At 48.3% G+C, this 27,144-nt stretch overlaps 1 protein-coding gene and 1 non-coding gene across 3 annotated transcripts in view; one reads left to right on the top strand and one right to left on the bottom strand.

The window, feature by feature from the left end:
• The first annotated feature begins 9,531 nt into the window (after positions 1-9,531).
• Positions 9,532-9,604, top strand: TRNAR-CCU (transfer RNA arginine (anticodon CCU)). Its single transcript has one exon. It is a non-coding gene; the product is annotated as a tRNA-Arg (tRNA).
• A 5,043-nt stretch (positions 9,605-14,647) lies between these two features.
• The window catches only part of Ino80 (chromatin-remodeling ATPase INO80), a 71,936-nt gene continuing 59,439 nt past the window's right edge, over positions 14,648-27,144 (bottom strand). For both annotated transcript variants that reach the window (XM_089561417.1, XM_089561416.1), the window contains exon 34: positions 14,648-16,661. In XM_089561417.1, coding sequence (XP_089417543.1) covers positions 16,450-16,661 — 212 coding nt within the window. In that variant the 3' untranslated portion in view covers positions 14,648-16,449. The remainder of the gene's footprint in view (positions 16,662-27,144) is intronic.

The following is a 27,144-nucleotide window of genomic DNA, read 5'->3' as shown; positions in this document are numbered from 1 at the left end:
AGTTTAGCTGAACTTAAAACTAGTTCCAAGCCGACCGCGGCGGTCACTTGCTATTCCGACGGCGTCGGTCCGCCGGCCTGGAAGGAAAATGGCGCCTGCCGGCTGTTATTGCCAGCAGAACTAACACAAGCGTTTGCGGGACGGCAGGCTGGAAACGCTGATTGGTCAAAAAAATATGACGTCATACGCGTGACGTCATAGGTCACGTGATAGTTAATGACGTCATGTCCGGTTGGGGACAGGCATGTTTTCCCTAGATTTTCCCCCGCCACCGCTCGTCAGCGGACGGGGCTGCTCGCGAGGAGCCGAGAGGCGAGGAGGCAGCGTGCACTGCAGCGTTGCCTCCTCGGCGTGTCCCCGTCATCTCTTTCGACCCGCCGCGGTGGCTCAGTGGCTATGGCGCTCGGCCGCTGATCCGAAAGACGCGGGTTCGATCCCGGTCGGGGTGGTCGAATTTCGATGGAGGCTAAATTCTAGAGGCCCGTGTACTGTGCGATGTCAGTGCACGTTAAAGAACCCCAGGTGGTCGAAATTTCCGAACCCCTTTCACTACGGCGTCCCTCATAGCCTGACTCGTTTTGCGACGTTAAAACCCCAATAAACCATAAACCCATGTTCTTCAGTGCGCGCGCGAGATTAAAAAGCGCACGTGTCGCGCTGCGCTGTCACACTGCATGCCTGCTTCCGTGCATTTCTTGCGGACTCCTTTCAGTCATACTTAGCTATACTTTGACCAAAAGGCTTCTTAAACAGTTATTTCAAGTTTTATTGCTATGTATAAAGAATATGTTTGTAGCAGGTGCGTGAGCCCGAACAAAAGAAAACTGTTTTTATTCCCCTTCAGTATTCCTGCTTATCGAGACTTGAGTATTTATATGTTGCAGTACATCTTTTTTCAGGCATCACAACTGATGTTTCGATGTGTTTGGTAATTGACTTCATTGTAGCTTCATACTTGCACCATTTAAACTCTGCACATAGCTCTTTTTTCACAAAAGGAAATGTGATTAGGTTTCTGAATAGAGCTGTGCACGGGCCGCAATTTCGAACCCGCGCCCGGCCCGGGACTTAACCTACCGACAGGAAGCCCGGCCCGACACTGAAGGACCGAGGCTGAGCACGCTCGTGCTCGGCCCGACCTGCAAAGCGGCGACGACACAAAAAGAGAATTTCAGGAAAATGAGTTTATTTCAATGACATTCAAATTTTGACCTCGCATTTCAGATCACAGTTTGGGATTATACACAAGACACAACGCATAAAGGTATAGATTTATCACTCTAAATATGCAAGTTGTTCATTGATGATGGCTTGATCGAAACAAGAGCGGCGCTCTTTACGAATCCTGCGGCGCTGAAATTTTTCTCGCTGCTTGAATTGGTGGCCGCAACGGCTAATACTTCCATAGCAAGAGAAACGCTTGAAGTATGAAGGGGAATGACAGACGTGGTGTCGTAAGCCATGGATGGCGTGCCACAACAGGAAGACTTTTTGACTTGTTAGAGGATAAGCGAGCAAATAAGCGACAGGGCGGCGCTATACTGCGAATGCCGATGTGGCCGCGACGTCCCTGCTTGTACTATTCACGGGAAGGCACGGTGCTGTGTTCACTTTGCTGACAAGCGATTACGGCGAAACGCAGCACTGCGCCAGAATAGTACAAGCTGAGCCGTAGTGGAGGCGCCAGTGACATTCTTCTAATGCTTTTCATGTGGTGCCCCCCCCCCCCCCCCCTCCTTCGCTCTCGCCCGCGACTATTGTCCGTCTCCCCTGCCGGAACCTGCCGGGTAGGCGGACAAGAGAGAAGGCTGCCGGCTCTGCGGTGCGCTGCGAGTGGCGAGTGGAAGAATTTAACCTTTTCCCGATGTGCTGCTGCAGCGCTACTCCGTGACCCCGCGACCTCGCGTGCGCCGTACGCAGCCCTGCCTCCGCTTCCCAGAACCATCCTTTCTTCTTACAAGGCGCCCAAAACTGGTTGCTTTGCCCCAAAGTTGGTACTTGCTAGAACGAAAAATGCGTTTCTAGCCCCAGCTAGCTTTTTTTTTTTTTAGCGTTTGTACTATCTTCCCGTCCTTGTACATGCCCTCCTGGATGGTCTAGACACAAATCACTTCCTGCTGTGCATGCAAGACGCCCAGCGCACCACAGCCATATTCGCACTTCCACATATATGATACATGCTTTGCCCAACTTAGAGCCTTGGGCGTTTGGTTGTGAGTAACACCGTATGGCGCGTAATGCATTCCCATCAGGCAGAATTAAAATATGAGAAAATTCATCGCAAGATATATTTCCTTGTATTCTCCAAGTAAATTACTTCTATACTAACTCCTCCCTTCTGAAGTGACCAAAAGATAAAACAACTCAGCGTGTAAAAAAGGTGAATGCAAAAATACACTACTTTTGTGCAAAATTCACAGGAAGTGCACTTAAATTGCCACAAGTGCATGGCCAATTAAGGAAAAAAAAAAACAAGGGCAAAGGACGGAGACGCACAACAGGAACACAGGACGACGCTGTATTCTGTGTTCCGAGTTCTGTGTCCCCGTCTTTTGCGCTGGTTTTCTTTCTACAATCGTGAACCAATTAACTCGCCCAGCTCTCCACTCTACTGGACCAATAAGGCATCAAGCTTCACAGTGCATTAGTGTTATATCTTACGCTACATATTTTCGAATTGTTTTTGCTCGGCATACACGTCTTTCATTTGCTTAGGAAGAAAGCAGCGCAGTCAAGAAAGTTACTCCCTCCTGCCAGCGAAAATTAAAAAATGCGGTTTTTTCAGCGCCAGTATAAAATCTTTGCATGCTGACGGCATGTTGAAATTTTCGTTAATGCACCGTAATAATTATCTCATGAAGCCCCAGCTCTTGTGGCCCAGGACGAAGAGTACGATGATTTATGGCAATATTTGAGGTGCATTTATGAGCCAAGTTCTTAATGCTCTAACGTTCTCCTAAGCAAATAAAACTGAAAATTGTGATAATTTTGATAATGCTTTATGGAGCTAACACTACCAGGACGTGGTAAATAAACAAAAAATAAATTCTTTGATAAAGGCCTGTACGCTGCACTTGTGCTGCTCATTTATTTCATGCTGTCCATTTTCTCAGTGCAGTGTTTTCTTTGATATGCATATTTCTGGCTCATTACATACTTTGCTTCGGTTCACAATTCTTCTTTTAGCTATATTTCATCCACTTTCCTGCCATAATCTCTATTCAAACGTAATTTGTGTAATTTTGCTTTGTCCGGGCTCCTGCAATGTTCTTTTTATTTTTATTTTATTTAGAACATACTGCAGGCCTACAGTAGGCCCAAGCAGGAGGGGCGAATACATAATATATGCAAAAAAGAACAGGTTTAGCAAAATTGAAAAATGTTAAATACAAGTTGTAACACAAAATACAGCAATAAATACAAGGCTCAGATGCAAAAGTATATATGAATGATGTGAAGACCTGTTTCAAGCTGTTGCACTATAATTCAGTCTAACCTCCTCGATCACGATCACCTAAGCCTTTCCTTATCTGTTGCCATACTTTTTTATGGAAACACTTAAAAACAAAGCACCATGATCTATTTCAGTATTGTTTTATTTGCCGATCTGATTTTTTCGAAGATAACATGGGATACCAACTCCCCTTTAATGTCCCCGTTCTCGTCTCGAAGTCGCGAATTTTTAGATGTGCGCTCAGTATTCTCGTTAGTGCATTTGTGCTCACAAGGGACTATAACAGCCAACGCGGCTAATACGCTAGATTTAATCCTGACAAATCGATCTGACATAGTCTCACCTATTACATACCTGCCAGGCATCAGCGACCACTTGCTAATGCACTATGACATTAATCTAGCCACTCCGAACACTAACAAAAAGAAAAAAAAAATAATAATACGAGACTACAATGGAGCAAATTTTCAGGCGATAAATAATGAACTATTTTTTTTTTATCGATGCTTTCCCATAGCTTTGGTGTCCGCAGCATTCAAACCAACTGGAGCATGTTCACAGCTATAATCACCCAACTCACAGAACAATACACTCCTGAACGCACTGCTACCACCCACTCAATAGCTCCCTAGTGTAATAATCACATTAAACGTTTATCTAACAAAAAGAAAGCCTCTACCGCATCGCAAAGTTCTCGCCAACTAGTGAGCGATCGGACTTCGTATTCAGCGGCTTCCAACATGTATGTTCAGGCGCTCAAAAGCGCTAAAAGCACTTCCACTCACATGTAACCACCAATGTCAAAAATTCTGGCGGGTCATTAATCCTTCCACCGACGATAGTTTTGCGTTATCTGACCCGTTAGGCGACCTCATCCCTTCCGACGTTCGCGTCACGATTCTTAACCGCGTAATCACTGACAACTTTACACCCATATCTGATGTATACATATGCTATACAACTCACCACTTCAGCTATGTTTTCATGCCACCTATAACTGTTGCTCCTACTGGTGTGAATAAGCTTATTGATGGACTCAGTGTTCATTCCGCTCCGGGTTATGACTGCGTTACTTAAAAAGCACTGCAGCTTATTCGCCCATTATACTAACCAAACTTTTCCAGCATTGACCAGTCAACGCTGCTACTGAGTGGAAGATCGGAAAGGTGGTTACAGTCTACAAATCCGGCAGCAAAGCATCCCCTATTAATTATCGTCCCATATCCCTTACCAATACTTGACCCAAAATGTTCAAACATATAATATTCACCAACCTTGTTAACTTCCTTTCATTGAACAACTTTTTATGTCAGCGCAACATTGTTTTCGAAAACTTTACTCTTGCGAAACACAGTTAATATAGTTTACACATGCATTGCACTGTATTCTAGACCTATCATCACTAACTGGCTGTATATTTCTGAATTTTTCAGGCTTTCGACGATGTATGTCACAACCTTTTGGCTCACAAACTAAAACATCTTAATATTGACTGTAACTTATTGAAATGGATTGAATGTCTACTTAATCGCTCACAATTAGTTATTGCTTACGGTTATAACACCTGTTTTACAGAGGTGTCTTCCGGAGTTCCACAAGGTTCAGTTCTTGGACCCTAGCTACTGTTCCTGATCTAACATTAATGATCCCCGCTCTCTTATGGATTCTCATATTCACCTATTCGCTGATGTTTGCGTCATTTTTAGAGAAATAACCAACACTAACAACCTTACATTACTTCAGTCAGTGGCGGTCACAGAGAGTGGTTTTAGGGGGAGCGGACAGACTGCTGTATATAAAAAAAGAAAAAATAGAAACAACGATTTTTCATTTTATTTGCACAAAAATTTTTTTGCGCTTTGTTATTGAAAAATAAATGGCGAAAGGTATAGACGTTATACCATTACTCAATCTTTGAATGTTAACGCTTACGCGAGCAATATTCATTTCGATACCAGGCGAAACGAGTCGACGTCTGAGATAATTGCCACGACATGTCCACTAAGGTCAAAGCACCTGCCCGGACATTTCACCAGTGGGGTTAGCGGCCTTCATTTATCAGTTCTGGGAAGTGGCTTAATTTGTTCTGCCCTCAGTCCCCAAGGCGGCTGGTCGGCGCTCCTTGTCAAGCCAGAAAGGGATGGTCCCCTCGCTTGCGTCGCTGTGTCCCTGGTGGGATAAAGACATGAATGGGTGGCTCCCCCCCCCCCCCCCCCCTCCCGCCGACGAGGTTGTTGGCCACCGCAACCGCAGGTAAATGGCACCGCCGTCGCCGCCGCGCCGGCGGCATGGCAAGACAACGGTGGCGGGAACTTGATTACTTTTGTATTTTGTAAATAGTGTACAAAGCTCTCCCCTGTCCTTTCTTACTGTCGCTCCCCTCTATACTTCTCCTTACTATCCTCTCCCTTTCCCTGTCGTTTCCGCCGGCTGCAGCTCGGGTGCTTAAGATATTAGATAGCAATTGCCGCAGCCGGCAACACTCTTTTGCTTCCTTTTTTTTTAAAAAATAAACCACTACCGCCAAGGCAGGAACACGATACCTATCAACGTGTAGAACGTGGAATTGTGTGAAATAAGACAGCCGCTAACAAGGTGAACGTACAAAGCAGGGGACTACTTGACGAGACCGCCACTGACTTCAGTGCGAAGAATGGTGAATGCAGCTATATATGAACAAATGCAAAGTCATGCGTGTATCTAGAAAAACTTCCGTCCCACCTCACTACTACATCGATAACATTTCGTTGGAATCAGCCTCATCATATAAGTGCATCGGCGTCCACATTACTTATTATCTTAACTGGTCTCTTCATACCGAGAACATAATTGAAAATGCTAATCGCATGCTTTGCTACTTACGTCGCAACTTCTTTAACGTTCCTTCCAATTTGAAACTACTGCTTTATCAAACACTAATACGATAAAAACTCGAGCATGCAACACGTGTATGGCACCCTGCTCATGACTTCATTAATGATCTTGAGCTGGTGCAAAATAACTCTGTGCGTTTAATCCTTGTTAACTACAACCGCACAGCTATGAAGTCTAATATCTGCCTCCCATAACTGACATCGCGTAGAAAAGTGTTTCGTATCACCCTGTTCCACAAGCTGTACCATCATCCCGCTCTTCGTGATCACCTCATCCCCCGTACAATTTCTGTATCCCGCCGCATTGATCATGATCACAAAGTTGGAAGTATGTCATGCAACAGAAAATGCTGCTCGCAGTCATTCCTGCCGCGAACCTCATGCGACTGGAACCACCTTACCGCAGAAGTTGCCGGCACTGAAAATTACGAGCAGTTCCGCGTAGCACTAGCTAACATTGTATATTCAGGCGCTGTTTAATGTTCATGTAATCAACTGTATTTTTCTCTGTTTTAGTATATTTACCATTCCCTCTGTGTAATGCCACTAGCCCGTTGTGCTCTAAGCGGTGCGGGCCGGGCTCTATTATTTTACTTTCCTTTTAGACAAGCCCACCCTAACATCTGTGTAATGCCACTGGCCTTGAGGGGTAAATAAATAAATAAACAGAGTAATATGCAAGCCTCTCACACAACATTCACTAATATTTCTTTCTTTCTGTAATAACAATTTGTAGACAGCCTAAAGGCTCATATTTCACTCACGTGAAGGTTCATTTTTCAGTCACAGTTCCATACTTAGAGCGCAGGATAGCGCTTGTGCTGCATAGTTATTCTTCTGTGTGTGTCATTGTAGGCGCTATTGTTTGTTTTCTCAAGTACTATGCACCGTGTATCCCAAACTGAAGTTCTTCTAAATCTTCTTTGATATTAGCAGTTGCAAATTCAAGCCTTCTGCAGGATTTGAAGGAGGCCCAAGGAGACGAGGACTAATTTTATGCATATGCAAATGTAAACAGCTAATCTATCTGTACTATTGTAACTTGCATTCTTTTTTGCTTTATGTGCTGTTCTTATATTTCGTGCCATAATGCTGAATGTCGTGATTTTTGTATGTATTATAGTGTAAATTGATACTGTATGTCTGCTGTCAAAGTGTTTTCTTTTTCTTTACTGTAATGCGCGATTGTAATGTTTATCTCTTATATTGTTTGGTGTACTTTCCATGTTCTTTTAAAGTACCAACTTGTTTTTCCTACGTTCAAAACTGTCATCTAATGGTCCCCTGGGCCTTGTCAAGCTGTGTGCACAGCTTTTAGCCCAGGGTGACCAGCGAGATTTTTCTGGTAAATAAAGTGCATTGACTGATTTATTAATTCATTGATATGCAACTTACAAATGATTGGAAATGAGGGGAACATGTGCACAGGGCGGAAAGCGCGTGGTCTGCCAGGAAACACTGAGGTGGCCCCGAGAAGGGCCTTTAGTAAGGACGACATCCGTTTTGTGCCTCTTCACTAAGCAGCGACGACACGGCGTGCGCAGTCCTCGTTTTGCACGAGCTGTCGAAGCAATCCTTGGTAAAAAAAAACACGAGGGAACAAAGTCGTGCTGTGTATGCAGATGCGATCGCCTCGTGGTTCCATTCACGGCGAACAACCATCCGGCAAGCCTGGCTCTTTCGACGGATTCAGGAAACGACTGAAAAGAACAAAAGTAAGGAGCGAAGAAAGGTGCACTGCTTACAGGTTAGAACACAAAAACAAAGCTAGGCGCTGCACTCGGTTAACCCATTCAACGAGGCGTGGCGTGAGCTTTAAATCCGATTTCGACAAGGCGTGAGAAGTCGCTAAAGAAGCAAAGGCACACTGCACTGAATGAATGATATAGATAGACTAAGCGCAAGTCATAACTTCTCTAAAGCCACACTGCACTCGTTTAACCCTGCAACGAGGCCTAGCGCGGGTTCTGATGTCTGGCGCCGATTTCGACAAAGAGAGGGAACACGGCCGCGAGATTGATTCCCGCAATCTTCCAGGAAGCAATGAAGCGGCCCTGAAAAGGGCCGTTTGGAGCAGCTCTTCAACGTCAACCTACAGCGGCGTGGCGGCGAGCAGTAGGCCCAGCGTCCGCGGCGAACAATGACATCGGCTTCCGAGACGCATATCCAGGGAACGACGCTGCAAAAAAAAAAAAAAAAAAGTTTCGTTACAAGCATCGCAATTTGGCGAGTCCTCAATGCACGAGAAAACTTGCGACAATGTAGTTCAGTCCTTACCTCAGGGTTGAGAATGCGCACCCCCGACAAGCGCGTCAGCGTAGCTGTCAAACGGCGGTCCTCAAAGCGCGCCTGATGCGGATCCTTGTAGTGCCGCGGCAAAAACTTTAAATACGAGCACGACACTAGCCACGTGCTCCTGGGGAAACGGCGAAAGCCGCAAGCAAAAACTGCACAGAAATTTCAGCTGGCTGTCGCCGCCGAGCGCACCACGCACGAACGCCATAGCTGCACACGCCTCGAAACGAGCGCGCCGAGGATCACGAAACGAATGCGGCATGCCCGCTCACCACGCACGCGCGGCGCGGCGGGTGCACCTAGCGATTCCCCAGGCGCTCTAGGGAGAGGTCGAGAAAGGCGCGCTGACGCCACGTCCGGTTGAGAACGAGGGCGAAGTCAAAAAACGTCACGGAGAAGCGCATCCCATCGACCAATCAGCGTTTCCAGCCTGCCGTCCCGCAAACGCTTCTGAACTAACACCTCTGCGGTACTCTGGGTGGCACTGAAATAAACACTTGTAAGTACCGATGACTGAGTGTTCGTTGATCTTGGGGAGGGGTACAATGGACAACATATAGAAATGACGAGAATAATCACGGTTAACTCAGTCGAACCAAACTCAAACAGCATTGCTGTGTCATCAGTCTTACACGAGAGTGTAAACTGCCCTACAATTTTTTTCTTTTACTTAGTTTGAAATATCTTTTTATGGAACAAATTAAAATAAATTAAATGTTAGCCTCGGTATCGTACTAGAGAAAACACCTCTTTTTGGAACCGGGGCGTGCAGATTCCAGTCCTGTGTATTGCGGCAGCAATGAATATCTAACCAATTTCCTTACCCTGTGCTGTACTCTGTACCACATTCTTCCAGTTCTCTGCATGCCCCTACTGGCAAAACTATCTGCGCGGTTAACCTCAGCATGCGCCCTCGTGGCCTAATGGATAAGGCATCGGTCTCCTAAACCGGGGATTGCGGGTTCGAATCCCGCCGAGGGTATTTTTTTTCTTTCTCGAGATGCGGCGTCTACCACTTCCCCTAGCCTTTCTTTAATCGGGCCGGTGTGCAACTCTCTCAGTCATCCACTTTTCTCGTGGAATAGTACACAGATTTGCCGATGCTGTCATCCAGTGCGAACGCCTAGGCTTCGTTGAACGAGGTGCTGCTCTTAGTAAGATCAGACAACCTCTTCTTTACTGAGTCAAGAGGAACCGACTGCTTAACCATGTGCCTGAATTGACCTATTTCGCGAAGCCGCCATTTTAGTATTCGTTCGGGACGCCGTCTGCTTGGCGCCTTTCCAGTGACTCTACGCGCCTTGAATGGCTTTAGATATGCTGACGGGAGCGTAACGTCGCGGCTTTTTTTAATTTATTATCCAGGTAAAGGAAAGCGGGGCATCACTACGCAGTTGTGGGGAAGTGTGGTGCGGTCCGCACCACACTTCCACAGAGTTGACTGGTGGGCGAATTATTTCGCGTCTATCTGAAACAAGGCGTACAAGACGGACACAGGACGGAATAACGGAACAGAGAGGTACACGGCGCTGTGTTACACCGAGGGAAGGTCGTGAAGACAAAACTTCCGGGCTGGAATGGACGCTCTACCAACTGATCTATCCAGGATGTTTACGAGATGGCAGGTTCGACTTCAGGTTCGGCATCATATGTTAGACGTCAGATTCGCCGCAGTTCCCGGACGATGTCCGATTCAACTTGCCGAGATTTGGAGCTGAAAGTATTTCACGGGGAAAAGAAAAAAACCACGTAGCGCAAACGCAGAGATCAAGCAAAAAGCAAGAGAGAACGACAGGCGCCAAGTCTCTATGTAAAAGTCATTTCTGCGGACATATATTTATAAAAATAAATAAACAAACGGAAGCCGTCCCGAATAGCGAATGGGCAGATTTTGAAACACGAACACACGGCTGGTAGCGGGATTTTCATACGCGCCTGTCTCAAAGTGCACGCTAGGCCGAGTTGGTCTTAAGCACGCAGTATGGAGAGGGTGCTGAATCACAGGCGCCGAATTCCCGCTGATTACTTCGGCCCCCTGTCTGTATGCTTCTGTCGACACCGTCCCTGCATTATTGCACTAACGATTGCCTCACGACGTTCCCGTACGGTGAAACGGCAGGTTGTCTTTAGCCAGGATGGTGGTGGTGTAACATTTTTTATTCGAACATCCTTTCTATTAGGCGTTCAGTACTTCCTGGGCCAAGGCGACGAGGGCACGTTGCAGTCTCAGAACCAGGGAGGCGAGACAGATGGGCCATGGTGGAGGTAGGGGGAAGGGATAGGCGAGGGACTGGAAGGCTGCGTGGCACTGTGTAAGGCAGTGTTCTATGTCTGCATATGTGTGTGGACAGTTTGGGCACTGAAGTGTGGAAGTGTACCGGTATAGGTAAAGTTTGGCTGGTGTAGCATAACAATTTTATTTCTTCGGTCTCCTCATCACAACCCGAGGTAAAGTCACACCACCGTTATAGCCGTAGCGGGCCGGGATCGGCCTCTCAGAGCAGAAAATAATAAGCACAGTTGAGGAAAATATTTGCTCTGTTATCCAGATTAAAATTTGTGTTCGGGTTAGTTGGTTCATATTAAAAGCATAAGGTCTGGTTTATGAGGGTTTAACGTCCCAAAGCGACTCAGGCTGAGGGACGCCGTAGTGAAGGGCTCCGGAAATTTCTACCACCTGGGGGTCTTTAACGTGCACTGACATCGGACAGTACACGGGCCCCTAGAATTTCGCCTGCATCGAAATTCGACCGCCGCGGCCGGAATCGAACAAAGGGTAGCGCAAAAAACGACACACAATACAGAAATAACTCTCAAGACAGGACGGGCGTTGTCCAGTCTTCAGCGCCCGTCCCGTCTTCAGTGTTATTTCTGTATTGTGTGTCGTTTTTTGCGCTACCCTCATGTTTTCAGTATCCATGGATGTTCTCTAGTCAATGCCTTCACTCCGGTGCTTACAGATAAGATAAAAGCAAGCCAACTTCGTACGTGCAAACGCAGTTCCTACGAGAAACAGGGCGCGGCAGAAAAAAACTCTGCTAGCACACTTTCACCGGTGCACATTTAAAATCTGTAATAACCTTCCAAAACAAGCTTGCTTATCGAGGTTGATGGGCACATCTAAACGTGAAAGAAAACAGCTGTATGAATTGAAATTCCGTCACCTGGAAGTGCTTAAACGTTCCATCTTGTTTTCAACGAAAGTGCAATAAAAATAGAAAAGTCTCGCTTACCTTTAACACTCCAAAGTGCAAAAAGTGCCTTTTTCACTTTTCTCACTCGGCGGTTCTACAATTCATCAGTGACGGCATTGTTGCGAATTAGCTCTGAAATCCACGCTAAGCTAAGCGTCCGCCGCTCCACGTGCAGAAACAAGTTTTTCTCGTCTGCAGTTCACTCGCTGACGCCTTATATAAACCGGTGTACGGCTGACAGGGGCGTTCCCTACCGACCAGTCAGCTCGAGTAAGCTTTTGACTAAAGAGCACCATGGCACAAGGTATTTTTCGTCTATGCAAGGTGGACTCATTTTCGGAGCATACAGGGTCTGTTCTGAAAGTAGTAGGACTGGTTTTTTCCTGCGCGAACGGGCGGACGAAAGGTTGTGTGCGCGCGCAGGATCGTTGAAGGGGGATATTGGGAATGCTGGGGAAAATCGCCAGTCGGCTCTCAGCCGTTGAAGAGAGCAGGTCGCTTGTACTGTGAATCTTTGTCGAAACGTCTCGTCACGCAAAATCATGGAGTGTTTACCGGATCAGCGTTACGCGATCAAATTTTGTGTAAATCTAGGTAAAACAGGCAAAGAGACTCACGACATGATTAATGAGGCCTACGGTGACGCTGTCATCGGTAGACTAGGTATTTTTTGAGTGGCGCAAGCTGCTCCGAGAAGGTAAGGAAAGAGTGGAAGACGACGACCACTCAGGACGCCCTTCGACCAGCAAGACCAACGAAAATGTGTCGCGAGTGAAACATTTACTGAACAGTGATGGTAGGATGAGTATCAGAATGATGGCTGATGACTTGCGAATTCCCCAAACCCAAGTTATTGAGATCGTTACAGAAAACGTAGCCACGAGAAAAGTGTGCGCGAAGTTGGTGCCGGGAGTGTTGTCAGAGGAGCAAAAGGCCAACCGGAAAGCCATCTGCCACGATCTTCTTCATCACGTGAATGAGGACCCCGATTTTTTGCCCAGCACAAGGCGGCAACGCTGCCCCAGCCCCCCTACAGCCCCGACTTGGCCCCGCCAGACTTTTTTCTATTCCCGGGAATAAAATCGACGCTCAAGAGGAAGCATCACGGATCGGTAGAGGCGGTTCAACAGGCCGTGACGAGGGAGCTAAACAGCATTCCAGTCCAGGCGTTCCTGGAGGCGCACAAAAAATGGAAGACTCATTAGCAGCAGCGTGTAGGTGCGGAAGGGTGCTACTTTGAAAAATTCTAATCGTTTTTACTACTCTCATGAATAAATTTTATTTTAAAAAATGAGTCCTACTACTTTCAGAACAGACCCTGTATTTCACACCAAAGGAGCCGAGCACCAGGCAAGGGGAAGCTTGTACCCATTTATCACCGGTGGGTACCCGGCGGCACCGGGGATCGAACACCGCACCTCCTGCATACGAGGCGGAAGTTTGGACGATTAAACCGCCGCTACGGTGACAGCTCGAGTCAGTCATACAGTTCAAGACCGAGCACTAATAGACTTAAGCTCCTCGCTAAGCCACCTTATTCACACAGCTCTATGCAGCTGTTATATTTTTTCGATTGAGGTGTCATCTCAAATTCATGAAAGCTGCTGTACGCGACAATGTTCCGCTCCCCTCTGCATTTTTGGAGGCTCCAGTAAGAGGTACTTTGAGCAGGGGCGGATTTATGGGAAGGGGTCAGACTCCTTCCCCAAGTTGAAAATTTTACAGAGGAAAACCTGCATTTTTCAGCCAATAAAAAAGAAATACATGACTCAGATGGGTCTGCAACCCCCACTGCCCGCCTCCCCCCCCTCGACTTTCAGAGGCCTTTGTCCCAGAGCAAAATTGGGGCAGCCATTAATAGCAGGCAATCACCGCGCGGATGAGGTCGCGCGAACTGCTCACGACGACGGCCATTTTGTGTCGATCCCCATTTCGAGATCAGACGCAGCGAGCAGGCTTCGCGCACTTGCGCGGGACATCACGCTTGCCGCGTGGAATTCCGGCCAATTTTGCAATTCCCGTTTACAATCCTTGGACCCAGATCTGAAGCTGCGGCTACCATCAGGCCTACCACGACGAGAAGAAATTTTGCTGTGTCGCCTCTGGCTTGGTGTAGCGTTCACCAACCACTACTCATTCTTAATTGGTATGGCTGATAGTCCTGCATGTGCCATCTGCGGGCATGACGAGACCATAACCCACATTCTTTGTGACTGCCCTGCCTACACCACCGAAAGGCAGACCCTCAGCAGTGCGCTGGAGCGCCTAGATCCACGCCCACACACGGAAATGAAGATTCTCGGCCAGTGGCCGCGGCGGTCGTCGGCGGAGAAGGCCTGCAAGGCACTGCTCCGCTTCTTTATAACTTCTGGCCTGCACGATAGGCTGTGACTTTAACGAACAGTGAGGTTTTAGAGTGACTTCAATTTTCTGTTACTCTCCTTTCTCTTTCTTTTTTTTTATCTCCTCACTCCTTCCCCCCTCCCGGGTAGGGTAGCAAACCGATTATTCTTTCATACAGGGGACGAGAAAACAACGGCTTTGAGGTGGTGATTTGCAATAAAGATGGCATAGTAGTAAGCATCAGGAAACCAGGAGTTCTGTGATAGTGTGGAGATTATGTGCTTTGCTGGATGAGGACTTGAAAAAGCTGACTGATTCCCGAATTCCACATTAGAGCTGCGACTTATTGGAAGCAAAATAACTGGTAGGAGAGACCAAACAGATTACCTACAGGCAGATTACCTACAGTGTGGCTGTCATGTGACAGCCACACCGTGCCTTCAAAACTGATACCAAATTTTTTTACAAGGAGACTAATATATACAGGATCAGAAGAGAAAATTTAGCTTTATTATTTACAATACTTGAGGTTTGAGATGGCAAGTGTTCCACTGTATGCAATCATGAATTTCTTACCAGAGTTCATGCCCAGCCAATCTTACATTATAAGTTTTGCATTTGCTCACACGCCATCAATGCTGCTTTTCAAAAGCAGATGCTGTGCAACCAAAAATGACCAAATCACAAACAATCCTCGCCTGGCCGGTCAGAAAGACTTGTAGACAACGTATTCAGCTTGCAGGCCAGATTCTGACACGCCTCGTTTCTTCCATCTGCACTGTGGTGACTTGTTTTCGGTGACAAATGCCCTAGTTTGCACTTTCTACCAAACAGAACTAACAGCCTAGACTTCACACGTGCAGCAAATACGGCAAGAAAATTATACACTCACAGCGTCCACAACAAGTAGATAACATGCAGTGTCTGGGCGCTTCCAAAAAGCACAATCATGTAGGCTTATTCACATATAACAACGCTCGTAACAATGACTTATTAACACAGCAGAAGTTCACTCTTCAAGCGTCATGATCACAGAAAAAAAAGAAATGCGTTCTCAGTGCTTCTGCTATTACAAAACACCGAAAATGGCGTCACGATGATGACAGCAAGACAACAGTCCTCCTACGGCCCCTACTGATTGCAGTGACATTTCAATTTCACTCTTCACATCATGTTCAGACTATGTGGCTAAGTTTGAGACAAACATACTTTCTGGGATGAACCCCGGTCAGCACAAAGTCAGGTGTGGTTCCCTGACGCCCTTACCTATGGAGCATGCTCCCAAGCAAACAGTTCTTCCGGGGCACCACTTTACTTGGCATCGCATCCCTTGGCAAGAAGTCCCTGAATGACAATGCAACGCTCAGCAAACGTCAAAGTTCTGACTGTAATCAAAACCACCAGAGCACCCTCAAAAGTGAGTGACATTCTGATGACCGTACACGATACAAGTAGACATAGCAGAGGTTTCACACATGGCCACTCTTGAACAAGCAAAGACTCAAATGACGTCACCAATTCATGCTAAAGCTCAAGGTTCCATTGGCTAAAGATCAGTATTGTGCTGAGAAAAGTTAACAGTACACTGGGAAGCAGCAGCACATTTTAATGTGCTATTGGTAAATGCTATGTACAAATTTCTACAATGAGCAGGCAAGCAGAGGTGTGCTAAGCAAAACCATGGCCACATTCTTGTCACAAAACAGCACCGTGACTAGGCGAACCTGAGAGGACTTCAGCAGTCCACCACACATCACGTGCGTCAAGCAGGTGGAAAAAATAAAGACAAGAAATGTTCTTTTTGCTTGAAGGAGCAATACGAGCTATTCGTATGACTACGCACGATCTCGCACCACAGTTAGATGTGCCACTAATGAGTTAACCGGGCAGGCAATGTGTGAAAAAGGCCAATAAAAGCTCGATTTGACAAAATGTCCTGTCACAGACATCAATCACGACTGAAAGTGGCAATTTTTTTGTTATTTTGCTCACAATTGTTTAGTCCCATCAAGATGGTCACAGTCACATCCTTGTGACTCATGGACAGAGAGTGATGTCACAGAATTCGGTCAAAGGGCTTCACACTGTCAGAGTCACCATGTGTGTTGGGCTTGAAACTTTTGACAATGCACAGAGGGCGCTGGAGGCCATCACACACCTCCTACACAAACACGATGACCGAGCAGCGACGTCACAACAGTCTTAATCACCAAGTGTCTCACTGGCATAAGTCGCACATCACGCCAAGTATTACCCCGTTTATTGATTTCCCGTCTTCACAATTGTGCGGCTATAGTTGTCTCTGAGAGTGTTGCTGCTGTTGTAGCGCCGCCTGGGAGCCGGCGGCGGTGCTAGACGCCGTCGCGGATGACGTCGTCGCCTGGCCCAGGCCCTGCCGGGGAGAGCCGTGCCTCGATGGTGCCCCACTCTGCTGCTGGAGGGCGCCACGGAACGGGTTCCCCGCAGCGCCACCTCGCGTCGCCGGCGCCGACGGTGCCCCGCCTGCGAAAAATAAACGCGACGGGGTTAATCAACGTTACCGAGTAAAGCACAAAAGAACTGTGGTACTCTAGCAAAACGAGCTGTACTGATGACTAAATGACAGGATTTTAGTAACTGCGATAGCGTTAACGGCCCCGCTCTCAACAAAATCCGGCGTCGGCGTTGTGAGCGAAAAACCACGGGTGTGGCTGTGGCAGGTGGTAGAGCTGGCAGTTGACATAGACTGGCACAGATTGGTCCTAGGGTTGCGCGACGTCACGTGACATGGCCAATTTGGGAGAAGCGGCCAACTCGGGCTTCTCAAATCAGATGGGAGCTCAGGGGAATCGAACCCTCCTATGCCACGGAGGCACGGTATTATGGCTTAGTTAAGCGGGGCTTTATATTTGCACGGGGACTATCGCATTCTACTTTTAAAGGCGCAGCTTAAGTTTCCCCTAATTTTTCTTGTTTCTGTGGTTGTCTGCAGTCGCGCTGTTTTAGTTTAAAAAGCGCAATTAACAGGACGTTCAAAGAGAAAAACGTGCTCGCTGTATGCACACCGTTTACCTCCTTTTGCTGTTCTGTCATAACGTCCTTTGTAGTAATAATGAATGGAGTGCCTCGAGCCAGCGACAGAGACTACCAACTAGCTCTAGCTCTAGCATTCCGCAGTTCATTCCGCAATTAATCTCTGACACACATTTGAGTGAACGTGACATCGATTACGCCGAGTCGTGTAACTGACGAAAGCACGTCGTTTGCAGAGCTGAGATCAGGCCAGGGGCTTCCCCTCAAGAACTGAAATTAAGCAAGGTGTCTACAATTCTAGAGGGGGGTAGGAGAGGGGGGAGTTGGTGTGCCGCGGAGAACTAGCGGCGTTTATGACACCAATACACGGCTGACCAAAATTCGCCGTCGGGAGTAAAAAGAAAAAAAAGTCTTTACGAATTAAGGGGGTGGCTTCATAAAAACAAGGGCGTGTGCAGGGAATTCGTCGGGTGAGGCTACCCTTTCGCGCCAAAGAACACAAAGAACACTAATGGAGTGGAGAATGGAGTGGCGAATGAGCCGGTGGAAACACTACGGGCGGGTTGTCGCCATATTTTTTTTTTTTTTTTTTCATTTTTAGGCGTGCAGGCAGCAACGTCAGCGAGAGGTTGTACCAAGCCGTTCTGCTAGCACAGCCCGTTCTGGCTGAAGGCTGCAGACGCTGACACAGAGAAAGTGTTTAGCGTTTCCGACGTACCACTCGCGCTGTCCACCCTGACCGGCAATTTTCCAATTCTCCACCAAGGCGGACGCTTTCCCGTCGCGCGGCAAACAAGACTACGATAGGCGCCAAATTTACGCGACGCGACTCGCACGCGCCGGCTCGTGCAACGCGGCGGCCAAGCGGAGCCGAGCCAAGGCGGACACGCGATGACGTCATCAGCGGACGGGTGCTGCTCCGAGCGTCCGACCGTTAAAATGGAAGAAAAGAGGAACGGCCGAGGTACGAGACCAGTTCTGTCCGGCCCGCGGCCGTCACGCCATTTCGGTCAGCCCGGTGCCATTGTTTCGCCCCGCGAATCCGTGGAGATTAGAGAGAGAGAGAGAGAGTAAAAGAAAAACTGGCGCCCACCAGCTTCCCGGTGTGACGCACGGTGGACAGACGGACCGCGCAGAAGTCTCGTACGTGCTAACGTCCACGACGCCAAAAAAGGGTACAAGTTGGACAGCAAGTGCGCAGAGAAGCGCTGGGGGCCTACATACGAGCCGCAAATGAATTCCAGGTAGCGCGCCATCCTCGTTCTTACGTACATGTTCTGTCCTCTAAAACAAGAAATAGCCGCGAAGTGAAAAACTGGTAGGGGTTTAACGTAGTTAAACCGAGTAGACGTGCGAAAACAGGTGTTAATTCAATTGCAGAGGACACCTAAGCTCGGCCACAATGGTATGACGTGATATCTTTAGGTGGTTAATGGCCATATATGCAGAATTGGTCGTTCTCTACTTAACATTCATAGACGGTGGCGAGTCCTCATATACCACAACCAGCGCAGTGGCGCAGCAGTTATGAGATGCGCCACTGCGCGAGTAGGTGGGCCCCGCCGCGGTGGCTCAGTGGTTACGGCGCTCGGCTGCTGGCCCGAAGGACGCGGGTTCGATCCCGGCCGCGGCGGCCGAATTTCGATGAAGGCGAAATTCTAGAGGCCCGTGTGGTGTGTGATGTCAGTGCACGTTAAAGAAACCCAGGTGGTCGAAATTTCCGGAGCCCTCCACTACCGCGTCTCTCATAGCCTGAGTTGCTTTGAGACGTTAAGCCCTATAAACCAAACCAAAGAAATAGGCGCGAAGTCAGTCACGTTTCGACGAAGCTGCCGCCCGCATGTTCTCGATAAGTCCCGGCCAATACGGCTCCTGGTTGGCCATCACGTAATAAGTGGCTGGGCGTCCGACTATTGTATAGTGGTCCCGCTGTCTTATCAACATGCCTATGAAACGGTGTACTGTACTGCTTTGGGGTGCTCCAACCTGAAGCTCGCCATATACAGCGCTCCGAACGGGCAAAAAACACAGGACAGACACCGAGGAAGTCGAGCGAGGCCACGTCTCGATCAAGGCAACATCGGTTGACCAGCAGAGTAGCCCAACCAAAGTGTGAGGAACAAACCTATTCGGTGAAAGCCTCGGCGCTTCGAAAGAACTGACATGCGCCTAGCGAAAGCATGCAAGCTTCTAACAGAACACCAGCGTTGTTAGAGCATATCCACACGAAACTTCTAACAAAAAAAATACCGACGATTACGTTACTTCCTAATGCGAAATTTGAGCGCAGCAAATAAGCTGTTTCAGGGACAACGCCGCCGATGCCGACACAAACAATATGATACCCTCGCTTCCGCAGCGCTAAGAACCAGGTCTAGCCGTGGGAAGGTGGTCACGTATTCGTCGACGTGCCGGGGCCTACGTGAAATAACCGGCGCGTCGGCAACTGAAGAGCACCCTATCCGCCACACAAGAACAGGGGGGGGGGGGGGGACCCTTTCTTCCTCTTTCTGCATGGCAGCGACGGTGTTCTATGCAGTCACGTTATCTTGACTCTCTAGCGGCGTCAGCGGCATCCAGCGGTATCAGTCGGTCGCTGCTAGCGCTGGGGGGATGAAAGGGGGGCGGAGCTGGTTACGAGGCCGACGACAACGCCGACGACGACGCGAAACCCAGGAACGGACGCCAAAGAGCTGCGCTCTAAAACATTGGCACGATCCGCGTGTCCAACAACTACTGATGGGCACGATCCGACAATAGCGATGGCATCCGAAAACTTTTTCCTGAAACATCGATGTGCTGAGTAGCGCTGAGGAGTTCGCCTGAATAACGCAAGTGGCGCAGAACTTGGCTGACTGCTGAACTTCGGAGATTTCGAAGCGTGAGGCCCACAGGGAGTGTTGCATGTGGTATAATCTGAAAGCTGCTGTGAACACTGCAAATGTTTTCTGAAGCGCAAAAAGCAGCTGCGAAGAAGCTGTGTACCCTCAGGATATGGCCCACAGAAAAGACGCAGACTGAAGTTTAGTGTGGTACAATATGATATGGTATGGTATGGTATGGTATGGTATGGTATGGTATGGTATGGTATGGTATGGTATGGTATGGTATGGTATGGTATGGTATGGTATGTCATGGTATGGTATGGCATGGTACACGTAAACATTTAGTAAGCTTTCTCAGTCGGCTAGTCGGTACTTTATAGATTCTTGCAAGGTTGCGCTGCCGTAAAAAAAAAAAAACACACACGCTCAGGATAGGTGGAAGAGGCGAAACAGGACGTTGCATGAATCTACGTATATCTTTAGTTCCACGACACACCTTTCAATTCCTCCACACCGCACCGCGTATTACCCATAAAAATGAAGCGACCGCCACTCCCGGTCGTACCTCCACCAGTCTGACCGTGTTAGAGCGCGGAATCGATGACCTTCGCATCGTTAGAGACTGCGAAGGTAGCCGCACCCAAGAGACCCAGTCTCGTCATCAGGGCCGCAGCGAAAAACGAGAGAAAACAGAAAGAGGAAGGCCTTCAAAGACACGCGCGGGGAGTACAGAAACCTGAGCGGCCTGACCTTGCCCTCCGGGACCGCTCTCTACCTTTTCCGCTTTCAAGAAAACCTTCCTGCAGAGGAGGAGGCTCGTGTCCCTCCATTGTGCTACTGCTCTCGGGGAAGGTCGGGGCCAAGGCCCATTGGAGTTTAGAGTGGACGAAGACGTATCGCCCATCCTTGGAACAACGGAACGTATGTAGGGCTGAGGCAACATCGCGCACGTTTGCCGCACAGTTGGGAAAGACTGTTTCCGTGAAAAACGACAAGGACGGAACTATATTATTTTCTTTTTTACTTCCCGCAGTAACCAGTGGCACGCGCCGAAAATGTCGCCGTCGTCTGTATGAAGCCTCTACCGTCCATATGCACCACCTACCTCCAAGCTTAGGAAAACAATCTACAGACTTCTTATATGATATATTGTCTAGCTATAGACATTTCCTTTCGCCAATCCAATGTCTATAGACTGTCTAAAGGAAAAAATCGACTAAAAGTGTATGGCCAACAGGATTTGTATTGCCTATAGGCTAGTCTATAGGATTTGCGTATAAAACAGTCCATACACTTTCTAGACAAATGTGTATAGACACTCTGAAAATTTTCAAAAGAGATTTTTGTAAGGGACTCTCCACAAAGCCTCCACCCAGTAGAAGCTACAGACTGTCTAAAGATTTGTATTGCCTATAGACTAGTCTATAAGACCTGTGTATAGAAAGTCTATAGACTTTATAGGAAAAAATGTATGGACAGTCTATAGACTGTCTAAAGAGATTTTTATAAGGGCCCTTGGTGCTGACCACGACGATTACGACGACGATCACGAAATTTTAGCTTTCGTTCCTGGCAGCAAACATCGGCGTGCCCAGGGAAAGCAATGCCTTGCTTTCCTCCTAACTCGATGTACGCTTGCGAAATAAATTTTGCCGTAAATTTCCCACCGTTTGTTGATACCATCGAGAATACGATAAACAACATTAAATAACTGTTTTTCACAATATTAAATAACAAATGCGTTATTAAATAACGCTCAAACTTCAGAACTGAGCTCAGCGTGCTGCAGCTGATACAAAAGTATCAGACTTTGAACATTTCAATACACCATCATGTGAAGCCAGACATTAATCGCTTGAAGGCAATGATGAACGTAACAAACGTACAGCAACGGAATACTGGTCTACGTTTCGGGAAGGACCCCCTATATGGTTTTATTGGGGTTTAACATCCTAAAGCAACTCAGGCTATTGGGACGCCGTTGTTAAGGGGTCCGGAGTTTTCCTCTACCTGGGGTTCTTTAACGTGCACTGACATCGCACAGTACACGGGCCTCTAGAATTTCGCCTCCATCGAAATGTGACCGCCGCGGCCGGTATCGAACCCGCGTCTTTCGGGCCAGCAGCCGAGCGCCATAACCACTCAGCCACCGCGGCGGGGCGGACCGTTCATATAAGTGGATCGCCTAACCGTGACGCGAGCGGTATCAGGTCATGCCCTCTGTGTATCTGTGCAACACCAGAAATGACACAGGAGAAAAAAATCTCCAACGCATACGTTATTAATGCGCGACGTAGCCTCGAAGCAAGGCTGCACACGGACTTCACACAGCCAGCCCCGAAGTCGAGAGGAACACGACAGCTCTCAGCGCACGACTCAATTAACATCGCGATGTTTTTTTTTTTCCCCTTCAACCTTTCCAGTTTGCTATTGCAAGTCCCAGCAGACGAAATCAAGCCCTGCGCAAAAATCCGCTACAGGGCACACACAACGATTCACGCCACGCCAGCCGGGGCACAAATGCCCGTGTGTAAGGTCGCGCGTGGGCTGTTCAAGCGTGTGAAACGATGAATTAACTGAGCCGGAAAGCCGATTCGGTAGAGGGATTTCACTTACTGTGGTACAGACTACAGGGAGTTGGTGCCCCAGTCAAACCCTTTTCAAGAACGGGGCGCCTACCTTCAACCAAGATGGGGGCAAAGGGGAGGGGGGCCTCTTTTCGATTCTACTCACCATCACGGCGGTAAAAAGAAAGCAAGAAAAAAAAAGGGCGTCACGAGAAAAAAAAAGAGTTCAGTCCGACCAATAGGCGAAACGCGGCCGGCACAAATCCATTCACAGCCTCCCCACCGCCAGGCGTCGTCGAGGAAGACGGGAGACGCAGCTGTTTTCTCAAGACGCCCCGCACTCTTTACAGCTCCTTGCCTCGCGTGCGCCCACCCTGCTTCGCTAATCCGTTTCCGCTAATCCCCTGGCGCACGACGCCGCTGCAACCGTTTAATGACCGGCTGCCGATAATCCCCTCATGTCGCCCCGCCCACCTTCCGCACCTCATGCAGAGGGGGTTTACAAGGCCAAGGTAAACTTTACTACAAAAAAAAAAAAGAAACCAGAGAACAAATCGGGTCGGCGCTTAATGAAGAAGCTGGGACCGCTTCCATTCACACAGCGGAGATAGTGGGCAGACGTCTCAGCAACTTTCGCTCTACGTCAAGAACACCAGGACGAGGTTGCGATCAGTTGGCAATAGCGAATGGTTACGATCTGTAATGATGCGTAAGTTATTATTATACATGGATTACCTCGTGGTATTCTCCTACAACCACTAAATAATTTATAATCGAATTTCCTTCCCGCGCTGTTTCGGTTTCAACAGCCGAACGATGAGTGTGACGTCACAGTGTGGCGGTAAGTCACGTGAGGCGTGAAAAAAAACTGCACTATAATCGCCGCTACAACATTCGTTGTCTTTCCGGCTAGTCAGGAAGGCTGGCTTCGGCACTTTAGTGAAATAAAACGTTGCAGCAGCGATTATATCGCGGTCTTTCCGTGCCTCACGTGACGTATAACCACACTCTGACGTCACAATTCTCATTCGGCTGTCGAAACCGAAACAGCATGGCGGAAACACACGATTATAAATTATTTAGCGGTCGTAGGAGAGTAGCACATGGTGATTCAAGTCTAGGAATGTCCTCCGCATCACTGCACAGAAGAAAACATACTTCTGAAGGAACCAGCGCACAAAACACAACGGACGAGAAAAAGGTGGTACACGACGGACAGGACGGGCGCTCCTGTCCGTCGTGTACCACCTTTTTCTTGTCCGTTGTGTTTTGTGCGCTGGTTCCTTCAGAAGTATGTATTACCAACTAGCCCAACAACAAGTGTTGCTCAGAAGAAAACATGCCACCACAATTAGGTGTTTGTATACTCCTTTAATTCTACCACGTGCAGGTTTGTTTGGCGTGGCGTGCCAGCAGCAAGTAGGGTGAGGTGTCGCGTTCAGGCGCGGACAAAAGTAAACGGAGCACGGAACTGTCTTCGAATATTTTTCACGTGTCACCTAAATGAAATTTCCAGCAGTGGTACGCGCATGCTGATAGATGAGGTTGGTGGGCTTTCTTGAAGACACACAACGCTTCTTCATTACCAGTGGAGAAAACGCGATTGCACTTCGAACGCAATACGTGCTCCGTTTACTTATGGCCGCGCCTGTACTTGAATCATTGCTCGAACGGCATTAGAGGCAGTCGGTACTGGCTCATGAACGCACGCGGAACACTCCTGCGCTGACCGCAGTTTTGATCCGGAGCGCAGGGCTAAACGACGAGAATGCACAGCAGGTTTACACACTCTTAACACGAACACACCTGTATGGGAGTAAAGAGGGAGTAAAGCTGTCCTCTAGCGCACAGCACCCTTTAAAAAAGGGTGTGAATTTGCATAGGGGTTACAAGCAGTGGAAAGGAAAGACACGATAGCAGATGGACCGTACCGTGATGGAAAGAGGTTATGCGAGAGATGAAAGGAGCAGAGATAACAAAAAAAAAGAACGTTTCTGCGTGCTCTAGCCGAGTTTCACGACTTACGCCGCATTGGCGTAGTTATTTTTTTTTTTTTCGTTTAATAATACGTTTTCACAAGTCCGCGAAAATTACGGCTCGCGGGAGATGCCAGCTCGACCAGAAACAACTTCGGATGGATTGGCTAGCGGAAACGCAGACGGTTCCCTCGGAAACTGCGGCCCAAACGTCACCGGGTGCGGAGTAACCTGCCAAAACTGTCGGTCACACAAGTCGTACACGTGACGAGGGTATACCGTGCACTTGCATCGGTTGATTAAATGCCGTCGTGGGAAACTCCGCGGCGACAAAAAAATACGGACGGACGGACGGAAATCCGCCCAAGAAAAACCGGAGGCACCATTTCTGCTTTTAAAATCGCGCCACCACAGAGAGGCAACATTTCAACAGCTCGTCCATTCAACCGCATCCTCCGCCTTCGCTGACTCTAAACCGCGCTGCTTAAGGTTTTTTTTTTTTTCTTTCGCGAATTCTTCTGCCCTTCTTTTCGGGGTCGAGATATCTCGGACCGCAGCGGAAGGAACCACGCGACGAATCGTCTGCAATCAAGCACGAAGATCGTCGTCTGCTTCCTGCTCCGCCGTGCAAAGCGCATGCGCGAACGAGCGCGCGCGTCGTCTGCCCCCCTCGCCCGCACGGTGGCGCAGCGCGCGTTCGCGCGCGCGCGCGACTTGGCAGACGACAACACCAACTTAGCAGACGACGACGACATCTGCAGCACGTAGCAGGCGCACTACCGTGCGCACACCTCTCCTCCTGCATGCCGCCGAAAAAGGGAATAGAAGAAGATCCGGAACAGGGCAGAGGCGAAAGCAGCCCGGTTTCGACTCCGCCGCTGCAACTTCCGTTTTTCTCACGGCCGGGTTCGTCCCGGCCGGTGGGGATGAGGAAAAAAAAAAAAGTTTTGCTTTTTTTTTTCACTTCTTTTTGCCGTCGAGGGGGCGCACACCGGGCGACGTCGGTGAGCGACTTCCCGCCGCTGCCTTCGACACCGACGTGCTGGCGTCGTCTGCTATGGCCCCGGACGGAGCTCCCGCCCGGACGGTACGCAGACGACCACACGGAACAACACTTGCCAAGAGCCGAGCCAAGCTAAGCCCGGACACGGGATCAGGAATGTGTACGCAACGTAGAGATGATGAAACCCGAGACGCCGCCTCCCCCGCAACGCTCGGTGCCCTAAATGAGCAAAAAGTTGCCGCGGAGGGATTCGCTTAGGTTTCTGTTCTTTTGCTTCTGAAGTTCTTACCCAAGGAGTAGACAGGTCAAAGGTCGCTCCTGAAGGACCCGTCGTTACGGGTCGCGGCGTTTTACCAAATTTGGAAAACACGGCGTTTCTCGTCGCTCGAGCAGAAGCAGCGAAAATGTGCACATCGAGCGTTTGCTGGATCGATTTAGAAAAAGATTACTGCATGCACTGCAGGCTTGCTGCAAGTGGAAAAGCTCGCAAAGGTTTACCATTATCGATCATTCGACAAGACAGGCACTAATAAATGTGCGCTGTGCTGTTCTCAAGCAGCTATCCAAAACTGCGACTCTCAAGCTTATGAAACGTAGCTTGAGACCACGCCGCGAAGTGGACACGAACAGAAAGGCTACTGCGCGAAGTTGCTAAGTAGCGCTGGCAGTGTCATGTGATCTCGTAAAAAGGGACGAAGTAATGTGGACGACAGCAGCCGTAAAGTAAGTTCGATGCAGTCGTGACAGGATCACTGAACATCGCCCCTTCACTTAGTGCAGATCACTGATAAAAGAGCCAAAATTCAGACTAGGCTTCGATAATTAAAGGAGTACAAACACCAAATCTGGGTTGTGTATTCTTTCTTAGCAATGACACGCAAGAGATAGGCAAACAGCATGTGGAGTTCAACAAGTAGTAAATTTATAACTGAATTTCTACCGATATATTGTTTCGGTTTTAACAGCCGAACGGCGGATATGAATGACACTGAAGTTTGATTCAATCTTCGTGAAGGAGTCAAACAAAAACAGCAATATTACATCTGCTGTTCCATTCGTTGTCATCCTGGCTTTTGTTTAGAGCCAGAGTGCTCCAAAGCGATGCAGCAACAATTATACCGCAGTTTTTTTTTTAATGCCTTGTAATCTGAACTAATTTTGAACGAAATAGCCGAATTTAAGCTGTCGAAACAGATAACAGGAAAGAATTAATTTGAAAACAGATTATTCAGCGAGCGCACGCAAATCCCACATAATGATCCACGATACTAACGTCTTACGCGCTATTGCAAAGTAGAAACCACACAACCAGAAAGGGTCGTCTTAAAATAATTTATGCAGACAGGCAGTTCCCACCAGGACCCGTTTCTGTACACTCATCAGTAGTTTATACCAGGCTCGAGTAAACATTTCAGCAGTCAGGGCCTATATTCTTTCAATGACGTCCAAGAACTGTGAAGATTTATATAAAAAATTGTAGGGCTGATTACTCTCTCGTGTAAGACTGATGACACAGCGATGCTGTTTGAGCTTGGTTCGACTGTCAACCGTGACTATACTCATTTCTATCTGTTGTCGTCTATAGCACCTACCCCCCCCCCC

This window comes from Amblyomma mixtum, chromosome 9, assembly GCF_055824585.1.
Source record: "Amblyomma mixtum isolate Tamu chromosome 9, ASM5582458v1, whole genome shotgun sequence".
NCBI lineage: Eukaryota > Metazoa > Arthropoda > Arachnida > Ixodida > Ixodidae > Amblyomma > Amblyomma mixtum.
Note: the sequence above shows the minus strand (reverse complement) of the source record. Positions and strands in the feature narration are given on the sequence as shown.